Source organism: Arctopsyche grandis, chromosome 11, assembly GCF_051622035.1.
Source record: "Arctopsyche grandis isolate Sample6627 chromosome 11, ASM5162203v2, whole genome shotgun sequence".
Classification (NCBI taxonomy): Eukaryota; Metazoa; Arthropoda; class Insecta; order Trichoptera; family Hydropsychidae; genus Arctopsyche; species Arctopsyche grandis.
In genome coordinates, this window is record NC_135365.1 from 27,266,044 (window position 1) to 27,291,932 (window position 25,889).

The following is a 25,889-nucleotide window of genomic DNA, read 5'->3' on the forward strand; positions in this document are numbered from 1 at the left end:
CACAGTTAATTTTCATTTTATTGTATAACATTATATTGGAGAATTTACATAAATGTTATTGAATATTGAGTTAAATATACATACAATGGTTATTGAATATTGATTAACTGTCGAAACCAAAACCATTTTTGAAATGCTCAAGAGGGCTGTACACCCGAAACCTTAATTTTGTTGCCGTTCCTTTCTTCGATATATGTACATATATATTGAGTGAATGTATATATTGAGTGAATGTGACAATATATATCAATATATGTATATATATTGAGTGAATGCGACAGTTGCGCTTCGACCAGATAAAACGTATTTTAAATCGACAAAATCGAGGTTTCGTATTCTCCTATTTTCTCCTCCGAAACTGGACCAATTTTTAAAAAAAATTCATCATCGGAATGAGAAAGATATTTTCTGTGCAACTATGTGCGTATTTTTTTTTTAATCGGCCGTTAAATAAGCACGCTGGACTCTTTTCGTGGGTGTAAAAAAGAGGCGATTTTATATTTTTTGGCGGCTCCTAGCTCCTATAAAAATAACTAATCAAAAAAATAAAACGATAGATGCATCCCAATGTTGGATATCCGTAGCATATTAAAAAATAATTTCTCTAGTGCCATAATTGAGGAAGGAAGAAGTCTAATACGTTTGTATGGACAAGGCGCTGGTGTCCAGCCCTCTTAATGCCTATTTCTAATGTCATGTATAAACATGTAATAGTTTCAAAGTACATAAGTTTCTAAAAGTTATAAGAAAACTCTAGCTCATAGATACTACTGGTGAATAATCGCAATGGAAACTGGTGGAGTTCCAAGTGATTAGTCAGAAATGGCATAAATAGGTAAATAGTTGAGAATCTGAATAGGTTCACTTTTTGTCATCTAAGTTATAAAAATAGAAATGTATAGGAAAAGCTTAAATTCAACTCGAGTATTACATTTTGAAAAAATCATCCGAGTTATCCTTCCCATTAATTTGAACTTGTTGATCTGAATTCATGTTATTCGGAAACATAATACTGGGAAACTTGTCCGAGTTAGCATCCTTTCCTTTAATTTGAACTCTTCGATCTGAATTCCTTCTATTCGGGAACATAATACTGGGAAACTTGTCCATGAAACTAGATCTAGAAGATGCTTGGCCACTCATCTGTACGACTTCATTATCGAACACCCGTCGCTGTTGTTGACATTGAATTTTTCTATCCTTTCTGTAACCTTCCTTCTCTTCCGTTTCCTCGAGTGTTTTCAAATCGTTTGTCTCCTCTTTGTGACATTTTTGTCCGCTTGTCGTTTCAAAGAATTTCCTAAAACTATTACGCTTGTTGTTGCTCGGATTCAATGGAGCAGCGCTTGTTGGGTCGTTACCGTCCTCGAATTGATCTGATTTGAAAGTTTTTGAACAATTTAGAAACCTATAACATGCCATACGGTATTTATAAATCACGAAAATGACTATTACCAAAATGACTATTATCAAAACAAGCCCTATTGCGGAGCATACATAAACGAGTGTAGAACTTAAACCACTTCGCTTTACTTTGAACGAAACATCTTTGAGATCGTTTAAATCTGAACTAATCAATGTAGCCGGTTCTCCAGCATTTTTAATTTCGGATAGAATATCAGACGTACAGCAAGAGTCGTTCCATATATTCAAGTAAACTTTCGGTAAAGGTATTGTAATATCGTCTATTTTGCTCGAGGTGAGGTGGAAGGAATCAACGTTCGCTGAACATCCATCAGGAATCGTCATTATTCCGGATCCTATGACTGTTTCTTCTTGGGCGGAGTCCTTGTCATGACAATTCATGGTCAATCTGTTGATGGCCGTTTGAACGTAGATCCAACGGTCGTTCGAAATCTTGTGCCAAATGTTGATATTTCCATGGACTGCGCGCACGTCACATTCTGCAGGCATTGTTGGAGTGTGTTCACTCAATAGTTTCGTCTCGCAAATTGGATATTTAACGGTGGATACTATTCTATCAGATCGGCACAAATATCTTGCATTGGACAGTTTTTTGCAATTGTCGATCGATTTGAAGAGAGCGTAGGAGAGCTTGTCGAATGTCGATATGGCCAGGTAAGAGTGTTTCTGATCTGGTTGTATGAACAGGAACATGTCGGGTTTCGAAGGATCTTGAGCGATTGGCATGGGGAAGTATTGGTAAAGGGTGAACTCGTATTTGAGTACCAGCGGAATTCGAAGTGCAAATATTACAATACCATCTCGAACGAAACTGATAACACTAGAGATATCTAGTAGAGATTGTATATGATTAATAGTAAGGGGGTAAGGCAACTCGCTGTTTTGGTTCACATTGTGTATGTTTTTCACCAACTCATCGTATATTCTCTGATGTGATATGACAGCTGTGTGGAGTACGTCTTTTTTGGCCAAACTTATGGCCGTCAGCAAATCTTTAAAGGCAGTTGAAATGCTACGAAGTGAGTTTTGAATACTACTCATATACGTTGTCATTTTGGTTCTAATATCCAAAATGTCGATTGATTTTTGGTGCAAATTCAAATTTAAACCATGGCGCGTCAATATATCTTTGTAATCGTTTAATATTACCGATACTTCTTCTAGCTTGGTATCCGTTTTATCCAACCGCTGTTCGTGTTCTTGTATTTTAAGTCTATCTTGGTGCGATAATTTCTTCTCTTCCATTATGACGTCCAACATGTTGCGCATATTTGCATGAACTATGATTTGATTAGTTTGTATTTCCTGTACGTCTTCTTTGATGTCATTCATTGACGATTTAATGCCGATTACTTCATTTTGGAATGAAATGGACAAAACATTTAAATTGGAATTTAGACTAGAAACGGCATCCTGAAGTTTTTCAATGTCTTTTTCGCTAGTGTCTCCAGATATAGCATTCCATATGTTACCAAAAATATTTGCTCGTTTTGTTCTTCTATTCTGCGAAATAGACAAACTCAAACTATTAAGATCCGAATCACAGGATGTCATCAATGAATCCAGACTCTCTCTAGATGCAGTAAAAGAGCTTCCCTTGTCGTAAATTTCAATTTTCAGGCTTTGCACTTTAGCATCCTTTATTATTTTCTTTAAATGTTCCAGTTTGGTGTTCGCCGAGGTAATATTGATAAATGTAACAACATCCAGGGGATGCGTGGAGACTTTGATCTGTCCCAGAGGATCAAAATACAATCCGGATCCAGTCTTTGCGATTTGGTCGTATTGGTTTTCAGCGAACGCCGAAATCGCCAAGAAACACCTAAAAATTAAAAATTATTTATAATTTTTTTTTGTAAAAAAAAGTATTGAAGACAGTAAAATCAAATTTTTCAACCCACGTGTAAAACGATTGTAAAAATGAGTTAGATTAGATAGATCTTATATTTCAAAATAAGATAGAATACCATGGAAAAAATGATTGACCAATTTTTGAGTACAAAAAAATTAGTCCAAAAGGCGTTAATTGATCCAAATATCGATTAAGAATTTGAATGAAACCGCTGAAATATTAATTGCAGTATTGAAAATATTATAATAACCGTCGAACCATTGAGCATAGAAGATTCCATCTAACTGCAGAAAAAAAAGGTCGAACACTCCTAACTTCATAGTCATTTTGGAAAATTGAATTTTTAGAGTACGACCCGTTCACAAGGAGACCAATTCTTCTTCTTCTGGGTACGAAAATCCACAATATTTAATTTTCTATATTTAAGGAAGGAAAATAATGTGCAATCTTTCATAATGTTACAGCGGAAATAATTCCCTGTTTTGGTTAAGTGAAAGAAACGTTATTTTTCTCTATTATTCGATTTTTACAAAGAGTTATTTTTTTTAGAAATCCTGTCAGTGGATGTCAAAGAATTTTCTCTTTTTATTTGAACGCTTGTGTTAACGTTATTTAAGTAATTATTAAAGTAAACACATTTTGGTTTATTTAAATTTTATATATTTATTAGTGTATTCGTGTGTAAAGTATAAAGCCAAATAAAATATGTGTATATATAACAAGTCTGCACATTTTAAAATTATGGATTAAAAATTATAATTTAAACATGTTTAAAGTATTAAAGATTTTCTCGAGAATTTTTTATAGATTCATCTTATTTTTTATAGATAAATTAGAAACACCATGTAACATTTATGACGTGTCAACAACAATATAAATCGGTATACTTATAAATCTTTAGAAATTAAGAATAATATATATTTTTGAAACAGTGGCAATTTTTAAACATTTGAATAAATTATTGAATTAAGAAGTTAAATGAATAGTTTCAGAAATACAAAAGAATATATATGACTCTTTTTAATTTGATTGTTGTTATATTAAAATTTCATGTGTACATACATATATATATGTATGTACATATGTACCATTCACATTAGTTTAATATATATTAATTTGTAAATGCATGGGCCACAAAGTTAAACTAGTTGTTGAAATAAATATAAAAATATGAAAATACATGAGCCACAAATTTTAACAACTACCAACGGAAAATAATCATAATAATCGAGGTTACAAATTTTGCATAATAAAAGAAATCATCCCCGCATCACTATTTTATATCATCCTTCTTTATCATCATCATAATCATCATCCTTTAATTTTATACATCACTATTTTATATGTTGCGAGGATGATCAAAGCTACCAGCGCAATGGTGAGAATAAAATATAGAATGATTGGGATAAAACTTTGGTTGCTTTCTTGCATTTCTTGTATCGGCATTCGATAAGAATGCTTTTTGACGTAGGAGAGATCACCGTGCATTAAATCTAAAAGTGGTAACTTTTCTTTAATGCTTTCCAATTTATCAACTGTACAGCAGTCATCTTTGTATAGTTGGAAGAAGATTTTCGGGATACTTAAAGTCTTCACTTTATTAAAGTTGATTTTTAGCTGGTTTGTACCCACAAACATGCTGCAATTCTCCATCAAGTTGAGAAGTCCCGATCCAGAGATTATTTGATCAAAAGAATCAGACTCGCCGCAATGTATCGACAATCTCTTGGGTTTGCTTTGAATGAAGGTCCATCTGTTGCTGTGCAATTGGTGCCAAAAGTCAATATCTCCGTGCAGAATCCTCACGTCACAGTCTTCGGGAAGTTTTGGCACGTCCTCGGTTAGAAGTTGAGTCTCGCATCGGGGTCTCTGTGCGGTGCGATAAATTTCCTTAGGAGGGCACATCTTGGTGTTTTCGTCAAGGATCTTACAATGGCCGAAAGAGTCCATGTAGGTGTATGCCAACTTGTCGTCGGACAGGGCAAGGTAGGGCGAAAGAGTGGAAATCGACTGGACGAACAAGAAAAAGTCTCCAATCTGGACAGGATGCGGCACGCAATTGTACAAAGTGTACTGAATTTTGTTCACTAGAGGCACTTTCAGCACATACACCAGTTTGAAATCTTGTATTTCGTTCGACACATCGGACATTCTTATGATACGATCTATGTTATCTATTGTAGGGTGCCAGGGTAATTCGTTGTCTCGTAGATAAGGCACCACATTCTCAGTCAGCCCTTCATGCAACTGCGTACGACTCAATATTGCAATGTCGAGTACATTGGCATTGCTCAAGGTGATCTCTCGAAGTACTTGAGCTAGTTTATTTTGAAAATTTTCAAACCGGGTGGTCAAACTCGCCAACCACGATAGCATATTGGATTTGATTTTTAAATTTTCAATTTCACTCCGGTGGTTCTTCAATATAAAATCGTGTTTCGTTAAAATTGCATTGTATTCTTCTATAACGCTATCCGTTTCGTTCATTTTGAAATCCAAGTTTTTTAAGACGTCCCCGTGTTGTAGAAGTATTCTGCGATTCTCTTCTGAAAACGATGCCTCTTGAGCTAGCATATAGTTGAAATCGTTAAAATTATTCAGAATATTAGCCTCTGTCCTATAAACTTCGTCTAAAGATGCTTCCAGGGTATTAAGATGAGAATTCATAGTTATAATTTTCTGATTGAAGTCAAAATAGTATTTTTGTTGATTTTGTTCCATTTTTTTTATTGCCGTATTGTACTTTTTATAATTTATGGACGGTTTTCTTGATAATAAAGGCATCAATAAACTAATAATTCCAACGGCTGCAGTTGCTATCGTGATCCCCGCAACGATCGTTGTTATCACTGCCTTTTTACGTCTTATAGAGTTAGACGATCCTGAATTCGATAATGATTTGATCTTGGCAAAACTTTCGTTCATATTCGTCGCCAATAACGTTATTATGTCCATGCAAGTGTTGTTCTCATCTATTAGAATGATCGTGCTACACATTGCCTGTGATTTTATCAGAGCGTTGGCATTTGCCTTCAATTCATCGATCATGAAGTGCAAGTCAACAAACGTCACGATTTCTAAATGATCATCTAAAAATTTTATCTTGCTAACTGGATCGAAAAACATTCCAGGTCCATCTCTAGACACACGTACGACGAATTCATCTCCGAATGCAGGCGCTATTGTCATTAGCATTCTGCAAATCAAAAAAATGAATTCCGTTAAGCTGAGCACGGTAAGAGGTTTGTCGACATAAAAATCTCTCATACTGTATCGTAGCTACATATATATACTAAAATAGACCCTACAAGAGATATATACACACATAGGTATATAAATATTCATATATACCAGTGGCATGCCGTGAAAATCTATCCGTTTTTATCGCACAGCCTTACTTACAAGTGCGCAAGCTGGATAAAAGGGGACTCGGTATGACGTCACTTAGTTACCTTGTATCCAGCTCACGCACATGTAAGTAAGGCTGTGCGATAAAAATGAGGATATTTCCATGGCACGTCACTGATGTGCATACATATGTACTGTTATGTACCCCGCTTATCACTCGAGTTCCCACAATATCAAATGTACTTTTCACACGCTCATATACGTGAATAACAAAACCATAAAAATTCCTGTAATAGGATATTCAGATAACACAGGAATGTACCCAGCCCATAAGATAACAAATCATTTATATAGATCGCCATTCGATCGCATTAGTCAGTCATCATCATCGACTCAGAGAGTGACAGTCGTCATCGTAAATACTCCGAGAACGTGTCCTCAATTAACGATCAGCACAGCAGCAGAATAAAGTGAACGAAAGTTATAGTGAAATAGTTCTACGTGTCTCCTATTATAAAAATCATAGTTCCATTATCTATCGGTTTTCGAATATATCTATAATATAAGATAATTGTAACATTTTAATAACAATAAAGAAACTTGGTTGGTTAACCAAGTAATAAAAATAAAAATTAAATAAATATCTCCCTGGAACGTGACATATGATAATTTTGGTGGCAGCGGTGGGATGAGTCAATTGGTTTAAATTAAAAATATCCGTGCAAGGATAAGTGAAAGTTTTAAAAAGAGGAAAATTCCTAAAAAGTGAAAGTGCTAAATAAGATATTAAATCTTAATAAATTTCGTGAACTTAAACATTCCAAAAAACGTAGCTATTCAGATTAGATCTAAGTATCTATCATTCCCGAGGGAATCAGCAATTATTGCTCTTGAGTGAATTAGTGACGTTCGGAAGTACAGTTCAGTTTTAATAAAAATAAAAATAATAATTTTAAACCAACGGCGAAAAAACGTAGCAGTTACGGCGGATTCTACATCCTACAACCTCGCAAGGACCTTCCCAGATTTTCGAGACCAAGAACAACCAACATCAATATGGAAATTGTATTAGTGTAAGTCTTCTGATACTTCCCACATTACACAAACACACAATATAAACTTAGTTGCTGATATTTAAATTCTAAGAACGCCTCCTAAAAAGGATAGTGAAGGTGAAGTTGTGATTCAGGAAGTAATAGACTTCAACACACTCACTAAATTCATAAAAAGGTATGATGGTAGTTCAATACCATTGTACGAATTCATCGATGACCGTGAGAATGCTCTCATATTAGCATCAGAGTCCCAACGTAAAATATTATTAAATTACATTGTATCTCAAATTACGGGATCTACAAGAATAATTATATCGAATATAAATACTAGAGATTTCAATAGTATAAAAGAAGCGCTTGTTAGAAATTATAGTCCCCATAAAAATTACTCTACATTATTATTGGAACTTCAACAATTGAAGCAACGACATGACGAAGACGTAACTAAATTTATGAATCGTATTCAAACCGCGACAAATTCCCTTATTAAAAGCATACAAAATTGTAACATCAAGTCCAAAGCAGACGAATTTAACGGACAAATAAAATTAATTGACGAACTTAGTCTTCAAGGATGATTCACGGAAATAAATGTCAACAAACGCGGATAGTATTTTATTCTACTCACCCAAAAACTCTCTTAGATGCGTATAAAACAGCTCTAGAAATAGAGACTGATACTGCAAGAAACAAAAATTGCAACATTTGTGGTCGAGAAGGACATACAAGCAATGCATGCTTCAAGAATAAAGACAGTAGAAATCAACAAGTCCACTCTGTTGAGACGCGCCCCAAGACATGGGAAAATAATAGAAATAATGATGGACATAAAAATTTTAGCAACAATAATAATAATTATAAAAATGGATATAATAATAAAAACAATGCGGGTTTCAAACCAAATCATCAGTACAATAACACTGATCAAAATAAAAACGGTTATAATAAAATCGATAAAAATAACAGGAGTTATGACCAACCAAAGTCATGTACTTATTGTAATTTAAAAGGACACACATTTGAGAATTGCTACAAACGGCAAAATAAAGAACAAAGAGATAAAAATAAGGTCAATCATTTAAACTTAATTCCGTCTGTCGAAGCCCGAGTCAATCGAACAGACTAGTTAATGACTCTTATTGTTTTAAATTAAACCCGAGCGATAACCCCATGAAACATATTAAAATTGATATTAAAAATAATAACAAATTTATTCCTAGAGATTTTCTAGTTGATACAGGAGCAGGGATCTCCATAATAAAAGAATCGTGCTTAGATGAAAAAACTATTTACAATAAAAATGATAAAATTACAATTAACGGTATTAACCAAGGTTCAATATCCGAATCAATAGGAAGCATACATCTAAATTTAGAGTTTGCTCATCACAAAGTATACATTATGAAAGACGATGAAATCGATACCACATATGACGGTATAATTGGCGCTGACTTCTTTGAAATTAATCAGGCTAAAATTTGTTATAAAATAAACAAACTTATTATCAACGAAACGATAAAAATTGATCTTCTTAATAATAACAAAGATAATGAGGATGACGAAATTCTAAATAATTATATTGTAAAACCTCGAACGGAAACGATTACAAAAGTTGAAATAACAAATCCGGAGATAATAAAAAGCGAAATTATCGATGACGAACTTAATCAAGAAGGCGTTTATTTAGTCAATGCAAATGAAAATAATGAAACTCTTTGTACTACTCTCAATACTACCGATCAACAAATGAGAATTGATAATTTGAAAGTCGAATTAAAACCAATATCAATATCTACGGAAATAAATAATTTTGAAAATGAAAGTAATATTCCTATTTCCGAAATGAATAATGAAAATTTTGAAAATAAAACAAACGATCCTATAAATGAAAAAGATAAAGACAATTTTGAAAATGAAAATAATATTTCTATTCCCGAAATAAATAATGAGAACTTTGAAATCGAAATTAAATCACCTGAATTAAAATGATGTAATGACGAAATTGAAAAGTCATTGGAATGTTTTCCTAAATTTCCTGAGCCGCAGGAATGTAATTTATTCGTATACAATGAAAAAATTGTTAATTGCGATATTAAAATAAAATCTATTGATATGAAATTGCCAGAAGATGATTTCCTGTGCAATCTATTAATTAAAAATAAAAAGGTGAAAATAAAAGTTAAAGGGAAAATAAACGGAATTAATCGTAATATTAAAAATGGATTCGTTAAAATGTTAAAAGATATTTTCATAGACAAATTGATTATAAAAATAAATAACGCTACTAGTGCGGAAATAAATACGAAAAGGAAAATAATTGAACGTGGTAATAAACCTAAATTTCGAATAACAAATAAAATATTGTGGTGTAAACCAACAGTAAAAATTAAATTAAAACAAAATAAATATAAATTATATAAAATTTACCCTTTACCTATACCTCATACAGATACAGACATATACTCACTCATTATACCAACATATAAATACATTGGAGTATCAGTCGACGATATGAGTTATACTATTTTTGATAATTTAGAAAATAATTGTAAGAATATTATTAATCAAATTTTTATATGTAATAAATTAAATATACTTTCCACACTAAGTGAAATACATTGTGAAACAAAATTGCTAAAAGATGTTACTAAGAATATACCTGAATATTGTAACACAAGAAATGTTAAAGGTAAAATAGACCTATGGCAAAAATTAACTAACAACAGATGGCTATATACCTTGTCGGAAAGTAAGAAATTAACAATTAATTGTAAGAATAAAAAGAATGAATATGTTGAATTATTCCAAACAGGAATCATAAAGTTAGATAAAGGATGTAAAACGAATAATGGCTTAATAAGTTTAAATGCTGATATTAACATTTTTACTGAATATGAAAATCCAATGTCAAATATAAATATAATAAATGATAAATGTTGTGTTATAGGAAAAACAAATTATAGTTTACATCAACTAGATCCTATAAAATTAATAAATGTAGATAACACAAACACTCAGAAAGTCCTAGAGACATTTGAAAAATTTAACGATAAATTAGAAAACTATCAAAATCAGCCAGCCATTGTAAAGCATTCCTCATTTTTTGTAAAGCTAATTTATGGAATAATCATTACTATTGTTATACTTATGCTAGTTAAAATAAGTTTTCATCTTTATAAATGTTTTAGAGATAAGAAAAGATTTAATGTAAAGTATAATCGAAAACCACGAGATAACGTAGAAAACGAAGTAGAAATAGTTCAAATCGAACCAGAAATTAGATCTAGAGAAGAAATATTAAATGCCATAAGCGGCTAACTTCTTAATTTTTATGTATTAATAAGTTTCTTAACAATGGGGGTGTTATGTACCCCGCTTATCACTCGAGTTCCCACAATATCAAATGTACTTTTCACACGCTCATATACGTGAATAACAAAACCATAAAAATTCCTGTAATAGGATATTCAGATAACACAGGAATGTACCCAGCCCATAAGATAACAAATCATTTATATAGATCGCCATTCGATCGCATTAGTCAGTCATCATCATCGACTCAGAGAGTGACAGTCGCCATCGTAAATACTCCGAGAACGTGTCCTCAATTAACGATCAGCACAGCAGCAGAATAAAGTGAACGAAAGTTATAGTGAAATAGTTCTACGTGTCTCCTATTATAAAAATCATAGTTCCATTATCTATCGGTTTTCGAATATATCTATAATATAAGATAATTGTAACATTTTAATAACAATAAAGAAACTTGGTTGGTTAACCAAGTAATAAAAATAAAAATTAAATAAATATCTCCCTGGAACGTGACAGTACATATGTATGTATCACTCGTACTCGTACTCCCCGCTTCGTCGGTTGACGGACTATTAGTCGAACGGACACTTGGCCGAATGCACACTAGGCCGACGGACATTTGGCTAAATGGAATATTTAATTGTTTAAATTTATCAAAAATATCAAATTTTAATGTGCTCAAGATGATTTCTGAATGCTGAGCTATGAGTAATTTAGATACACAATCGGGCAAAAGTCCGTCGACCTAATATACGTATGTTCAGTCAAATGTCCGTTCGGCCAAGCGTCCGTCGGCAAAGTGTCCATTCGGCCAAAAGTCCGCGCACGACATTTTAATTATAAGAATATTTTATTGAATAAAATATTATTTTCTCAAATGCAATTTTAAGATCACATTGACCCAAAAACCAAACTTCGTTTTTTAATATTACACCTAATATATGAATATGTTACAGTTGAAGTGGATCTTCCAGTTGTAATATACATATTTTGACTAGTTGGAATATATTCCATCTAACCTGGTAACAACTACATAGTTGAAGGTTATAGTTGTAGGTTAGGTTAGGTTACATAGGTTATAGTTGAAGTGTATTTTTAGTTATAATATATTTTTTCAATAGTGGAATATATTTCGTCTAACCCACGTAAGTTGATTCATATCGCAAATTACATTCCAATTGTTCCAAATATATTACAACTGAAAATGCAGTTCAACTATATTTGGTATGAAAAGGTTAGGTTTTTGTGAAAATCACTCACTCGACTAGTAAATTCACATTTTTTTTGTTTTGATCACATTCTTAGAGTTATCATAATACGATACTCATTACCATAATTCGTAATACCTAGCAAATATTAACGCATTATTGGATTCTATAGCATGAGAACTGTACGCGCTGTAACTGTACTGTGGCGCACATTGTTGAAAGTTTATTTGCGCTTATAGATATATAATTTACTAAAAGCCAGTTGGAATATATGATAACTGATAATATACTTCAACTGTAATATATATAAAAAAAATCGTAAAGATATGTTAAACAAACGTCTTTGAATTCTTGAAAGACAGTGAACGTTACAAAATATGTAGATTGTAAAAGGTGCAAAAAAACTTCATCTATTGAATTCTGGAAGATCGTATCATTAGATTAGAAAACGTGGAACATAAAAAACGGGCTAAAATTTTTGATAGATCATGTTATCTTAGCAATAAACACCAATTCATTGATGTCCTCCATAAAAAATATACATGATCATATTAACAAATATGTTCAAATTCTAGATTCATGGCCTAGCAGAAATTAAGCCTTCGAATTTGTCGAATGTACAATATAGTTTTACACGAAGAGATTATACATGAAGTTACGTAGAACATCTCCATTTCATAGTTTAATACTTGATGAATGTATGGATATTTCTTTGAAAAATATTTATTAATATAAAACCTATATATTTATTAATATACATACATATGTAGAACCTCCACTATCTTCACTTCGATTATCCGGATTGTTGAAAACAAACACAAAATTTATGATTTTGCTTCTTTGAAACGCATAACATAAAAATTCGAAAATAAGACGGAGAAATGATTCAGTTGTCTTCAAAATTAAATAATCAAATGACGTTTGTTTCTTGAAAATTTTATAACGATTTAAGTATTTATTTTAATATTACCAATATGGAAAAGACAATAAAAATAAAACGTATTGTATTATCATTAAAAGACAAATTATATATAATCAATGCTTTAAAAAGCGGTGTTTTGGGACGTATTTTGTCAAATAAATATGGTGTTGGAACGTCAACGATCTCGGATATAAAAAACAATGTGAATACAATATAAAGTTTACTGATTCTTTACTGTCAGATAGTAGCCTAGAGCGTTAGGTTATGTTAAAATCAGGAAATTAAGAAGTCGAAGTGTGTATTTTTATGTTATTCATTGAAAGACGATCGTCTGGACAGCCAATATCTGGTCCATTATTGTATTAAAAGTATTCACGATTTGGCAGCTTGAAAAAGAAAAGCTAACTTTAAGCAAAAATCCATAATTGAATTTCTTAATAAAGAATAATTTTATATTGATATTTATGTTATTATACATATATGTAAATGTAAACAAATAAAAATGATTTATACTGAATGTACACTATAAATCTTTTTTTCGATTATCCGGACTACAAACCTTCATCCCCATTTAGTCTGGATAATCGACGTTCTACTGTATAGAGCTTTGTTTGAATTATTAAATCTTTTTTTTAAACAAGATTTGTTGGAATTATTAAATCGATAAAATGTCTAAAATGTCTATAGTGAGAAAGATCTGTAATGTTGGGAAAAATAAAAAGTGTAGCTGCTCTTCTACGAAATAAAAGGTAAAATGTTGCCAATACTGTGTGATATTCATGAATAAAATATCTAGCCAAGATGGATGTGACATCTGATTGTTAATATTATTTGTGTGCTATTTAAATGAATTTAGATAAATATGAAAGTGCAACTTCTGCAGTGAGTGTGCTATGAGATAGAAAGACGTTTATATTTAATATATGACCGATGTAGTCCGACCGCTGTACTCTGTGAGGTGGATTATATGCCATCTCGCTTGCACCTAACATATTACGCGATACAACCATATATACAACGAAAGCATTTAAATTGCAATTACCGCTTTAGTTAGTACGTTTAGATAAAAATATTGAGATAGAAAACCAATCCATATAAACGCGGTGAAATAAAAAATTTGCCAAATAAATGAAAAATAGCACGGAAAAAAAATCCCTAAAAAAAAAATATATTTTTGACTTTTAAAATTCGCTAGACAATTAATTAGAAATATTTTAAAGCAATAAAATATAACCATTAATAGGAAAAATATCTGACTATTCATTCCAATACTCACTTTGAGTGTAACAATCCTAAACTTTGAGTTAAAGACCGCAAAAGCCAAAAAACTGTAAAAATCGCGGATTTTTTTAAACGCTCATATCTCGTAAACGATCACCCACCAACAAAAATCAATATCATATTCGAATTAAGTGGGCAAACTTAGTAAAGATTGGCTAGTCTCCGCTCTGTTAACTCAAAAACGTGATTTTTTGTTGCTCAGTGTTATCAGAACAAATTTAAGCGGTCAAAATTAAATATTGAAATATTGTTTTAAAAAAAATTACTACTTCCAGTTTACGAATTCTATTCAAAACCTTATCTATTCAAAGTAAGTACATAAATAATACAAATATAAATTTTCAGCGCTGATACGTTCAGTGGTGTGAAAAAAATCGCGTGGTCACAACATTCTCGACTTTTCTTCGTTTTCCTATTTATATCTTTGATTGAGGCAGAAGATAAGATATACATATGTGTTTGTAATGCAATATAAATGTAGAGGTTTCTATGTTTAATTAAATTTATTGACCTAGGTGATAAATGCAATTCATACTGTTTAAATTCGTCGTTTTGCCAGAGATTGTTTTAAAATGGTAACGACAGAAGACCCAAATTTTCGACTGATGAACTCACTTCTAATAGGTGATATCACTAATTAAACGACAAATATTTGCTCGGTGTTGTAAAAAATTCGGCTGTGATGAAACCATGACATATGTATTTCAGGAAATAGAGAAGCATAAAAATTTGACAATGACAAAATTTGACAATGACAAACATACGCGTTCACACATTCCGGCATATGAAAGCATTTTAGTAGTTTTGAGCACAAACCTTTTTTACTACTTAGTATCACTGTAAATGTAATACTATACGCATAAAATATGTATAAATATGTAACTTAAAAGATAAAAACGAAATAATGAAATATTGTTTTAACAAAAAATTAACTACTTCCGGTTTACGAATTGTAAACAAAACCTTATCTACTCTATGTATAATATGTTAGTACACAAAGAATACAAATATATATTTACAGCTTGATGCGTTCAGTGGCGTGGAAAAAATCTTTTCTAAGAGGAAAATATCCCACTTGCGGTTCATTAAATTTGATTTTTTGTTTATTTTCATCCCATTGATACAAGAATTATAACTGAATTTTATTGCGAAGAGCACACATATTTAAAGGGTCGAAAAAAATAGTGTAGTTCACCAAATGTTGAATAAGAATATTGATGTAAAAAATTCAAACGAAATTTTGGGACAATATACTGGTTTTAAGTTTTTAATGAATCAAAAATATAAAACTGGTCGTATTAAAACATTTAATTATACATACATATATACATATATAGTTCCTAATGCCCTAAAAGACTGAAAAATTTAAACAAATATCGGTTCTTTACGATATTTGTGGAACCTTTCAAGCATCAAGAACAGATTGTGAACGTGGAATTATTTTTTTCTATTTACCTATAGAATTACTACATGTATGCATATATTTTGCAAATATTATGTTTTGCGTTCAACAATATTTAAAAATACTGGTGGTCTGTAATACGTTTATTTTGCTTTTCTGAGATTCTGGACAAATTAAGCCAGCAGTTTGGCTTAATGGTAGCGTATATATTTAGCACCACTGAGGTCGAAGGTTCGAGTCCTCGTCAAACTGCTGGTTAGATTTGGGGGTTTTGTGACTCCAAATCGATCGTTTCTCTATCAGAGTTTGCCAATTTTATCTGATCATTGCTGAAACGGTTCCTGAAAATTGGTATTAGATCTATTCCTGTTGTCACAAAAATCTGCCTGTGTATAATTTGTAATAATTATGCACAGTAATCTGAAGTTTATAGATATCTCTATAGACATCTCTATAATTTCGTATTTATTATATGTATAAAAATTGTACACAAAAAAAAAAATCTAAAAATAATCCATAGATGTCTGTATGATTACACTGAGCAACAAAAAAAAATACCAGAGTGGAGACTAGCCAATCTTTACTAAGTTTGACTCACTGAATTCGAATATGATATTGATTTTTGTTGGTGGGCGATCGTTTACGAGATATGAGCGTTTAAGAAAATCCGCGATTTTTACAGTTTTTTGGCTTTTGCGGTCTTTAACTCAAAATTTAGGATTGTTACGCTCAAAGTGAGTATTGGAATCAATAGTCAGATATTTTTCCTATTAATTCTTATATTTCATTGCTTTAAAATACTTCTAATTAATTGTCTAGCGAATTTTAAAAGTCAAAAATATATTTTTTTTCCGTGCTATTTTTCATTTATTTGGCAAATTTTTTATTTCACCACGTTTATAAGGATTGGTTTTCTATCTCAATATTGGTATGAAATAAATCCACGAATAAACAAAAACACAGATATTATTGTGTGATGAACTTTATTATTTTAATAATAGATATCCTGCATTATAATATTTGTTAATGATTTATTATAAACATTGCAAAATGTATGTGGAATGGCACTTATTTAAATAATTAATTCAATGAATTTATATAAATTTCAATTAATATTCTAATATATCATACAATTTTTCATTATTTTCCATTCAAATAAAACCAGAAAGATAGTTTATGTAAACATATAATATATGTACATACATATGTTGCTACTAACTTTTAATTACATAATTTGATATTGTATAAATGCAAAAATTGTATTCTATATGTAAATAAACAAAAAAAATGTCAGCCGTAAGTTCGATAATATGATGTACTGATAGTGGTGTCACCCCAATTTTGTAAAAACGGGTATCCAAATTTATTTTGAAAAAAAATATATACACTATTACATGAAAGTTATTATTACGAAAATAATATGAATTTTTAGCTTAAATAACGGGTTTCCGGAAACCCGTGGAAACCATTAGGGTGACACCACTGGACTACACATGACCTTTCAATATGTGTTAATTACTTAAAAGCGTCATTTGTTTTAACGAGACTTTTCTCCTCATTTAAATTATTCTCCGTTCGAATTTGAGAGTTTTGCGCCGCGACTTTAATCTTTAGACACATTACCACTTTGTATACGATGAATATCACCAAGATGGAGAATACGGCCAGCAACACGTACATAATCACAGCCAGATGATTGCTCTCGTAGATCTGTCGCGAATCCAAACTGCGCAGAGTATACGCATATCTTTCCAAGAATTCTGCTTCCGTTGCAGTCACCTGGATAGGTTTCAGCTTCGTTTTCATCTCGTCCATCTTCGAAGAGGAGCAACAAGTGTCATCTTTCAAATTGAAAAATGTCTTTGGCGACACCACATTTCCCAGAGGCTTTCCAGAACGAGGCAGACTAATTGAAGAAGTGTGTGCCGTGCAATTCAACGGAAGATTCAGTATACCTGATCCAGCGATGACAATGTCCATGTCATCTATCCCCGGGCAATTGATGGTGACTTTGGTTTTCTTGGTCTGGGCGAAGATCCATCGATTGTTTTGAAGCTGGATCCACAGATCTATGTTGCCGTATAATAACTTCACCTCGCATGTTTCTGGTAAAATTTCAGTGTGTTGAGTCAAGAGTTTAACCTCGCATATTGGAGACAAGCCCACTGAATGCGATCGAGCCACTGTACATAGAAGCTCTTCAGATAGCTGTAAACAATTGATCATTTCTATGTAAGCGTAGGTGGCCTTGTCTGGAGAAATGGCTAAGTATTTCAACAAAGATGGTTCTACATATAAATACATGTCTGGGTTTGATTCGCTCTGTACGGTCGGTAATGGCAATGGTTTGTATACCAAGTATCTTCGCTTGCTGACTAGAGGTATCGTCAGTTCCGTAATCATGTTATTACTATCAGCAAAAGTATTTACATTGGAAAGAGCAACGATTTGTTTAATGTTAGTTAGAACAAGCTGATAGAGCAATTCGTTGTCGTTTCCAATTTGGTCCACGTTTTGGGACAACTCCGCTAAGATTAGTTCATGACTAATCACCGATGTATGTAAAATATCTTTTTGACTCAATTCGATGGTCAGAAAAATTTCATCCAACTTATGTTTCAGTATATTTATATTATTCTGCATGGTCATTAGTAGCATGTTGAATTCGTTTTCGATGTTTAATTTATCGATTTCATCTCTGTGCTCGTTCAAAGTATTGTTATTTTTGCTCAAAATCTTCCCAATATTTGATAAATTTTCTATAGTCTCGTTCGACCGTTGATTCAATGTATTCAATTTTACACGGTGATCTTCTAACTGCTTCCAATCTTCCAACGAAAGCTTCTGTTCTTTTTCCAAGATGACTGAAAGTTTTGTAAGACTCTCATCTAGCTTCTTTTCCCTTTGGATAACGTCTGACATCTTGCTGTCGAAAACACTCAAGGAAGACGTCAGGGTTAATATACTCTGATCCATTTGTCTAACGATCGTATGTTGATTATTTGCTAATGCTTCAATGGAACTATCTAATTGAGATATGTTATCATTGACGTCTGATCTTGATTCTTGTTGATCCATCAGACCTTTGATACCTTGTGCTAAAGTGACTGCACCTCCAACAGCAGCGATAACTTGAACGAACCTCTTCGATCGCCTCGTCTTCAGAGATTGTGAAATACGACTTTTTACGTTTATACACTCTTCCAACGTAATACGCATAGTCTGGACCATAGCCATACAATTGTTGTCGTTGTGAAAAGATTTAATTAATTTACATCATTGTTCCAGTTCTGCCAAATACATTGGCATGTTTTTTGTTTGTTCGAAGATTAAAGATAGATCGGTGACGATTTGTAGTTTCAATTTTTTAGTTAAAATTCTAGCCTTTCCAATCGGATCAAAATATATGCCGGCGCCTTTATCAACATATTCCACATAATTCTGCCCTAATGCAATTCCAATAGAAGTCGCCAATCTGAAATACAACCATTTCAGTCAATAAATAATCCGTAAAACAAAACAAAACAAAAAATGCATCCTTGGTAATAGTAAAAATGATACGGGCAAAAATAAAATCTAATCAAATATTTCAGTGAATCAGAATAATGATTGACCAGATAGATATGCATATAAAGAAAATAACTAAAAATAATTTAGCAAAGATTATTTATTGATTGAAAAGGTTTTTAACAGATTTGGCGTCGGTACCACAGCTTCAATGGATCAGTTAAAAATATTCGAATAGCTTTTAATTAATTATTCATGTTAAATCATGCAAAAAATTCATGTTAAAATATCATTGATAATTTAACATGAATTATAATTCATGTTAAATTATTACAATTACAAGAAAGATTTCAATGTACTCTACAAGTGGCAAAATAATTTAATATTTTAACTGGCGAGGGTTTATTGACTTTATATGAACAAAGTTTAGAAAAATAAGGGATAACACTTTGTCAAAAATACTTGGAAATAGATTGTGACCGATATCTAAACGAACTTAAATGTTTAAAACATTTCCCAGGAGAATGTATCACATTGATATTTCAAATTGTACTGGGTAGATGGAATTTACAAAAATCTTATCCCAATATCGAATTGACAGTGGCTTCGACAGAAACGAGTTTTAGTAAATTAAAAGTAATTATAAGTTATTTGAGATCGACCAGCGATCAAACGCGATCATCAAATCTAAGTATAATATATTATCAATAGAAAGTGAATAAGCAAGTAATATAAATTTTGATAATATAATGAAAAACTTTGCTAACGCCAAATTCACGAAACATTCGTTCTCAGTCTTTTTTCTATCTTTAATAATTAATAGTTAAACTGTTAATAATGTACTAGGTTACCGGTTAAGACAGATTTATGGTTTTAGATAAAGGAAAAATTTATTTGAAACAAACATTAATAAAAATTAAAACAACTGATAAGTAAACGACGAAATAAAATAACAATCACGAAATTTAATTGTGTTTTAAGTGCACTGATTCCTTCTATACTATGATATTTATTGCGAAATTGTCAATGTGGGATATTTATAATATAAACAATAATCTTGTTTTTATTTTTAGAATTTTAGTTTATATATTTCAATAAATATGTATTTTTAAATAAAACAAATTCTTTAAATCTAATGAAAAAATAATAAGGGGGCGGCAAATTTGATATTTGCCAAGGGCGCCGGAAAAAATCGCTAAGGCTCTGCATATATGTATAAGATTTAGAACGTTCTCGATACACATTTGCTGGCTAATTAATGTATGGAAACTCTAGCATTTTGGATTTAAGTGAGACAAAAGCTCTACGTACTTTCGGTTGTTGCATTTTGATCATAATTTTTATCAATTTATATTTCTATAAAGGTTATAAACTATAAACCGTTTATATGAGTGGAAAATATCGTATTATATTTAAGAGGGCTGGATACCCGAAACCTTAATTTTGTTGCCGTTCCTTTCTTCGATATACATATATGTATATTGAGTGAATGTATATATTGAGTGAATACAACAATATATTTATATATATTAATATATTGAGTGGATGCGACAGTTGCGCCTTGTCCAGATAATACCTATTCTAAATCGACAAAATTGAGTTTTCGTATTCCCCAGTTTTCTCCTCTGAAACTGGACCAATTTAAAAAAAAATTTCATCGTCAGTATGAGAAAGATATTTTCTGTGTTTCAATTTTCGTATTTCTTTTTAAATAAACCATTAAACTAGCATGCTAGACTCTTTTCGTGGGTGTAAAAACGAGGTGATTTTGTAGATGTTTGGTGGGTCCTAGCTCCTATAAAAAATAAGTAATCAAAAAAATTGAAACATGCCTATAGTGGATATCCATTGCATATTAAAAAATAATTTCTCTAGTGCCATAATTGAGGAAGGGAGAAGTCTAATACGTTTGTATGGACAAGGCGCTGGTGTTCAGCCCTCTTAACAACATTTTTGACTTTTATTAAAGGATAAAATCCAACTTCTGGTTTATCGAATTTCAATTTTCTTTTCATTCACAAAACATATGTAAGTTTTTATATGTAAGTATACATACAAGAATTTTACTGTAGTTTTATTACACACTTATTTAAAGGGTCGAAAAATATAGTAGTAGTGAAGAGAAAACTGCCGGATTCGCTGCTAAATTTATTATATTACTCGATAAATTAATTAATTATTTCGATAGAATCGGTGCTTAAGGCGTTCCTAATCCTAGCTTAATCAGCTAAAGGGATTATGCTAATATAGCGATTAATTAATTAATTATTAATTATGTATGTACACCAGAAATTAATCTACATTTTTTAGGTTTTTTCATATATTTTTTCGCGACTTTTCTACGTATTGAACTGAAATTTCTTATACATACGTTTCAGCTTAGAATCGAGTATTATAATAAATTTAGTGAAGATCCGGTTGAGGTTAACACATCTAAAAATTACTAGCGTATGAAATTTATCATATCTATTGCATGTAAAATAGTTTCAACTATCTATTGCATGTAAAATAGTCCCAATCGAATATTCGAATATATTCGACTCTTTTTCAATATTCAAAAATTCAATATTCAAATAATATCCGATTAATTTATAAAATTAATCGGATATTATTTGGTTTTCTTTTTTATTAAGTAATTTAGAAATGTCCTATCGTAATAAAATAGTATTTCTTGTTAGTTTGACTTTCAGAACTTCAACGACGTTTTCGATTTATGTGTTTAGGATGAGCGACGAATTAGACTGATAGATTAATTTTCTAATCGTAAAAATTAATCTATCAACATTTTCCTATTATGTATAACATATGTTAAGTAAATCCCTAGCAAATTATCCGTAGTAGTTTTTTTCAATAAGTTATGACATTTTTTATAAGTTTGCAAAATAAAACAGAAAATTCATCACGTACATATTATATACACGTGTTGAAAAACAGTTTTTTATTTTGATTTACGCTATTTTGTCTTAACGCGCCGCTATTCGAAAATATTACTTATTTCACATCTTATGCATTTTTTTTTCAAACCAGTTGTCGGGAGGACTCGGAGTAAAAAATATATTTTTCCGTTTTCTTAATAAACAAAAAATCAATACATATAAATATTTTATTTTGCTAAAATATCTCTTTTTTTTCTTTGAACACAGTAAACGGATGTCTAAATTTTATTGTATAACTATGTATATATTATTACATGTAAATACAATACGATATGTAAGTATATATTATATAATACTAGCTGTATTACCCGGCTTCGCTCAGTGTTTATAATATAAACCGCTTAAACATGACTAAGCTAATTTAATTAAAAAAAAAAAAATTAAAAAAAATTTAAAAATTAAAAAAAAAAATAAAAAAAAATTTAAAAAAAAATAAAAAAAAAATCAAAAAAAAAAAAATCAAAATTTTTTTTTTGCTTTCTAGGGCTTCGCTTCTCCACGCCCCATGAGCAATTGCCGTTTAGGGCTTCGCCCCCGTGATCAGTTGCCTTTTGGGGCTTCGCCCCTCCGCGGCCCCATGATAAATTGCCGTCTAGGGCTTCGCCCCCCTTAGTTAATGCCTTTTAGGGCTTCGCCCCTCCGCGCCCCCATGGTTAAATGCCGTCTAGGGCTTCGCCCCCATGATCAGTTGCCGTTTAGGGCTTCGCCTCATAAGGCTGCGCCCCATGGGGCTTCGCCCCATGAGGCTGCGCCCCCCTGTGCCCCCTTCGGGGCCCCATGGGGCTGCGCCCCATGAGGCTGCGCCCCATTGCGCCCCCTTCGGGGCCCCATGCGGCTAAGCTCCATAAGGTGGCGCCCCATAAGGCGGCGCCCCATAAGGCAGCGCCCCATAAGACTGCGCCCCATAAGGCTTCGCCCCATGAGGCTGCACCCCCTGCGCCCCCTTCGGGGCCCCATGAGGCTGCGCCCCCTTGCGACCCCTTCGGGGCCCCATGAGGCTGCGTCCTTAAGGCTGCGCCCCATAAGACAGCGCCCCATAAGGCTGCGCCCCATAAGACAGCGCCCCATAAGGCTACGCCCCATGAGGCTGCGCCCCCCTGCGCCCCCTTCGGGGCCCCATGGGGCTACGCCCCATGAGGCTGCGCCCCATGAGGCTGCGCCCCCTTGCGCCCCCTTCGGGGCCCCATGTGGCTAAGCTCCATAAGGCGGCGCCCCATAAGGCGGCGCCCCATAAGGCGGCGCCCCATAAGGCGGCGCCCCATAAGGCTGCGCCCCTAAGGCTGCGCCCCATAAGACAGCGCCCCATAAGGCTGCGCCCCATAAGACTGCGCCCCATCAGGTTGCGCCCCATAAGGCTGCGGCCGATAAGGCTGTGCCCCATAAAGCTGCGCCCCCTTTTGAGCCCCATGGGGCTGCGCCCCATAAGGCTGCGCCCTCCGGGCCCCCTTCGGGGCCCCACGGGGCTGCGCCCCTTGTGGCGCCCCTGGCGGGGCCCCATGAAGCTCGCCTTGCGCCCCCGCGGGGGTGAATCCATTGAAACGAAAAAAAAAATCGGCGCCCATGGATCGAAAAAAAAAAATCGAATCACGTGTTCGATCTACGGACGACGACGACGACCAAGGATATTTATATACAAAGTCTCTTTCCAAATTATAGATTAGATATTCGAATATTTTACTAATTTCATATTCGATATTCGAATAATTGATTTTAAGAACATCAACGCAAGCTATTGAACGGTTCAGGAGATAATTGAATGAAAAAAAAAGAGGAGCTCTACACATATAAGGGGAAAAATCACTACCTTTAACTCAAAATTTTGGAAAAAATTACGACATAACGATAAACATGTTTTTAGAACCATGAAATCGTGATTATTGACCGATTCCGAGTTCAAATCAGTTGAATTTTTGCATAATTACAAAGATTCATATAATATATTGTTACTATATTCATTCATATGTGTATAGATAAATAAAAATAAAGAAGGATAAATAGAATTTAAACTTTACTCACAAAAATATAATCGCCTTCATCTTGATCGCCTTCAATAGCTTTACTGTTCCCGATGAATGTACGTTATAAAAAGAAGAAGCCAATGAACTGATAACTATGGACTGAGCGTTGTATTGATAGTATTCCAATTTATATACACATGTACATACATATGTACATACTGTAGACCGCACAGTGGGGGAGTTTTCAGCGAAGTTTTTTTTTATTATTCTCACATTGACACAAGGATGATTCTGTATGTAATTTATCATTCATATTACAAAGACAAAAAATTCCAGTACAATTCATCGAGTGATTAAGGAGATAAGAAGAGGCACCACTTCCGGTCAGCCAAAAAAATGACTTCATAACGTTAAGCATTTCACTAACTGGTACTTGGTAAGTTTCAGTGTGATAGGATTGAACCATGAAACGTGATCATAAATCGATTTTAGTTCAAATTAGTCAAAATCTTAACCCTTTGGCTGCTACGAGGTTTTTCAATGTCCAAGCGAAAAATGCTAACATTTGTAATTATTTTGAAAAAAAATAAATATAATATTTTTTTTTACATACTTACTTCGCCGAACACTCGTAATTTTTATAATACTTTATATACATTTTTAAGAAGCAGTCGTGGACTCGTGCTCTCTCTTTCTGTCTTGCTTTTACATGCGTGCGTGCGAAAGAGATACCTACATATATACACTAAATAAGTTTTGACGATTGTTTTCCGAGGCTTTATTCTTTTCAATAATCTATTTTTAGATATCGATGTATCCTTACAACATGCGATATATTCGAAACAGGTAGCGGTCTCTCTCTCTTTCTTTCTTGGTTTTAATTGTGTACGTATGAGCGAGACACACAAGGATGCGAAGTTTCTAATAATCAAATAATTTTTCAACATGTATCATAAACATTTTGTATGCATTTCAGTTGCATTTGATTGATTGCATGAATTCGTGACCTATATAATTGAAAGCGGATTTCTATTGTTTTTTGCCATTTATTTTAACCTGCAAAATGATATCGGACAGTGAAAGTGATGAAAGCGAAATAATAGCTCCTCGCCGAGGAACTCGACAAATCAGCAGCTCTACTGATTCTGAAAATGAATTTATCGATAATAATCAATTCCCAAGTAATAACTCCTTATATGACATTGACAACGAACCCGAAATTTACTTTGATGATGAACCCGAAATTGAAGAGCTTTTATTTAAAAAATTGATAAATATTTATAAAGCTTGATTGAAAAATAAATATAAATACGTATATAAAAAAAATTTTTCGTGCCACTGATGCGCTGGTGGCTCAAAGAAAGTATTGAAATACGACAATTAATGACGTCAACAACGATCGTCGTAGCAATCTTCGCCGATTTCAAAACAACGATTTATCGTTGTTGTAGCAGTCAAAGGGTTAAAGTCGAATTTTCGCATGGTCATGAAATTTTATTTATTGTTCATAACTATGAACAGATAAAGAAAAAAAAAGTTGAAATTCAAAAAACTTCACTTTTTTTTTGATTTTTAAATGCTTTTTATTATTACGAAATTATGTTCACAATACATCTTATATCTATTTTAATAGCTACTGATCTACTGGTCATTTTCTATTTTACAATTTTAATTTAATTTTGT

The 25,889-nt window shown here is 32.7% G+C and overlaps 1 protein-coding gene across 1 annotated transcript; it reads right to left on the reverse strand.

The window, feature by feature from the left end:
- Positions 1 to 6: 6 nt before the first annotated feature.
- On the reverse strand, positions 7 to 24,361 carry LOC143919055 (uncharacterized). The gene is made up of 2 exons (XM_077441237.1): positions 24,265 to 24,361; positions 7 to 3,247 (listed from the first exon to the last, which is right to left on the reverse strand). The coding sequence occupies exons 1-2, from the start codon at positions 24,282 to 24,284 to the stop codon at positions 928 to 930; spliced, it is 2,340 nt and encodes a 779-aa protein (XP_077297363.1). The 5' UTR covers positions 24,285 to 24,361; the 3' UTR covers positions 7 to 927.
- Between the last annotated feature and the right edge of the window lie 1,528 nt (positions 24,362 to 25,889).

Coding starts and splice junctions, on each gene's coding strand:
- LOC143919055 (XM_077441237.1), bottom strand. CDS start 24,284: ATGAAGGCGATTATATTTTT. Junction 3,248..24,264: donor ATGAAGGCGATTATATTTTT/GTGAGTAAAGTT, acceptor TTTAATTTTTAG/GTGTTTCTTGGCGATTTCGG.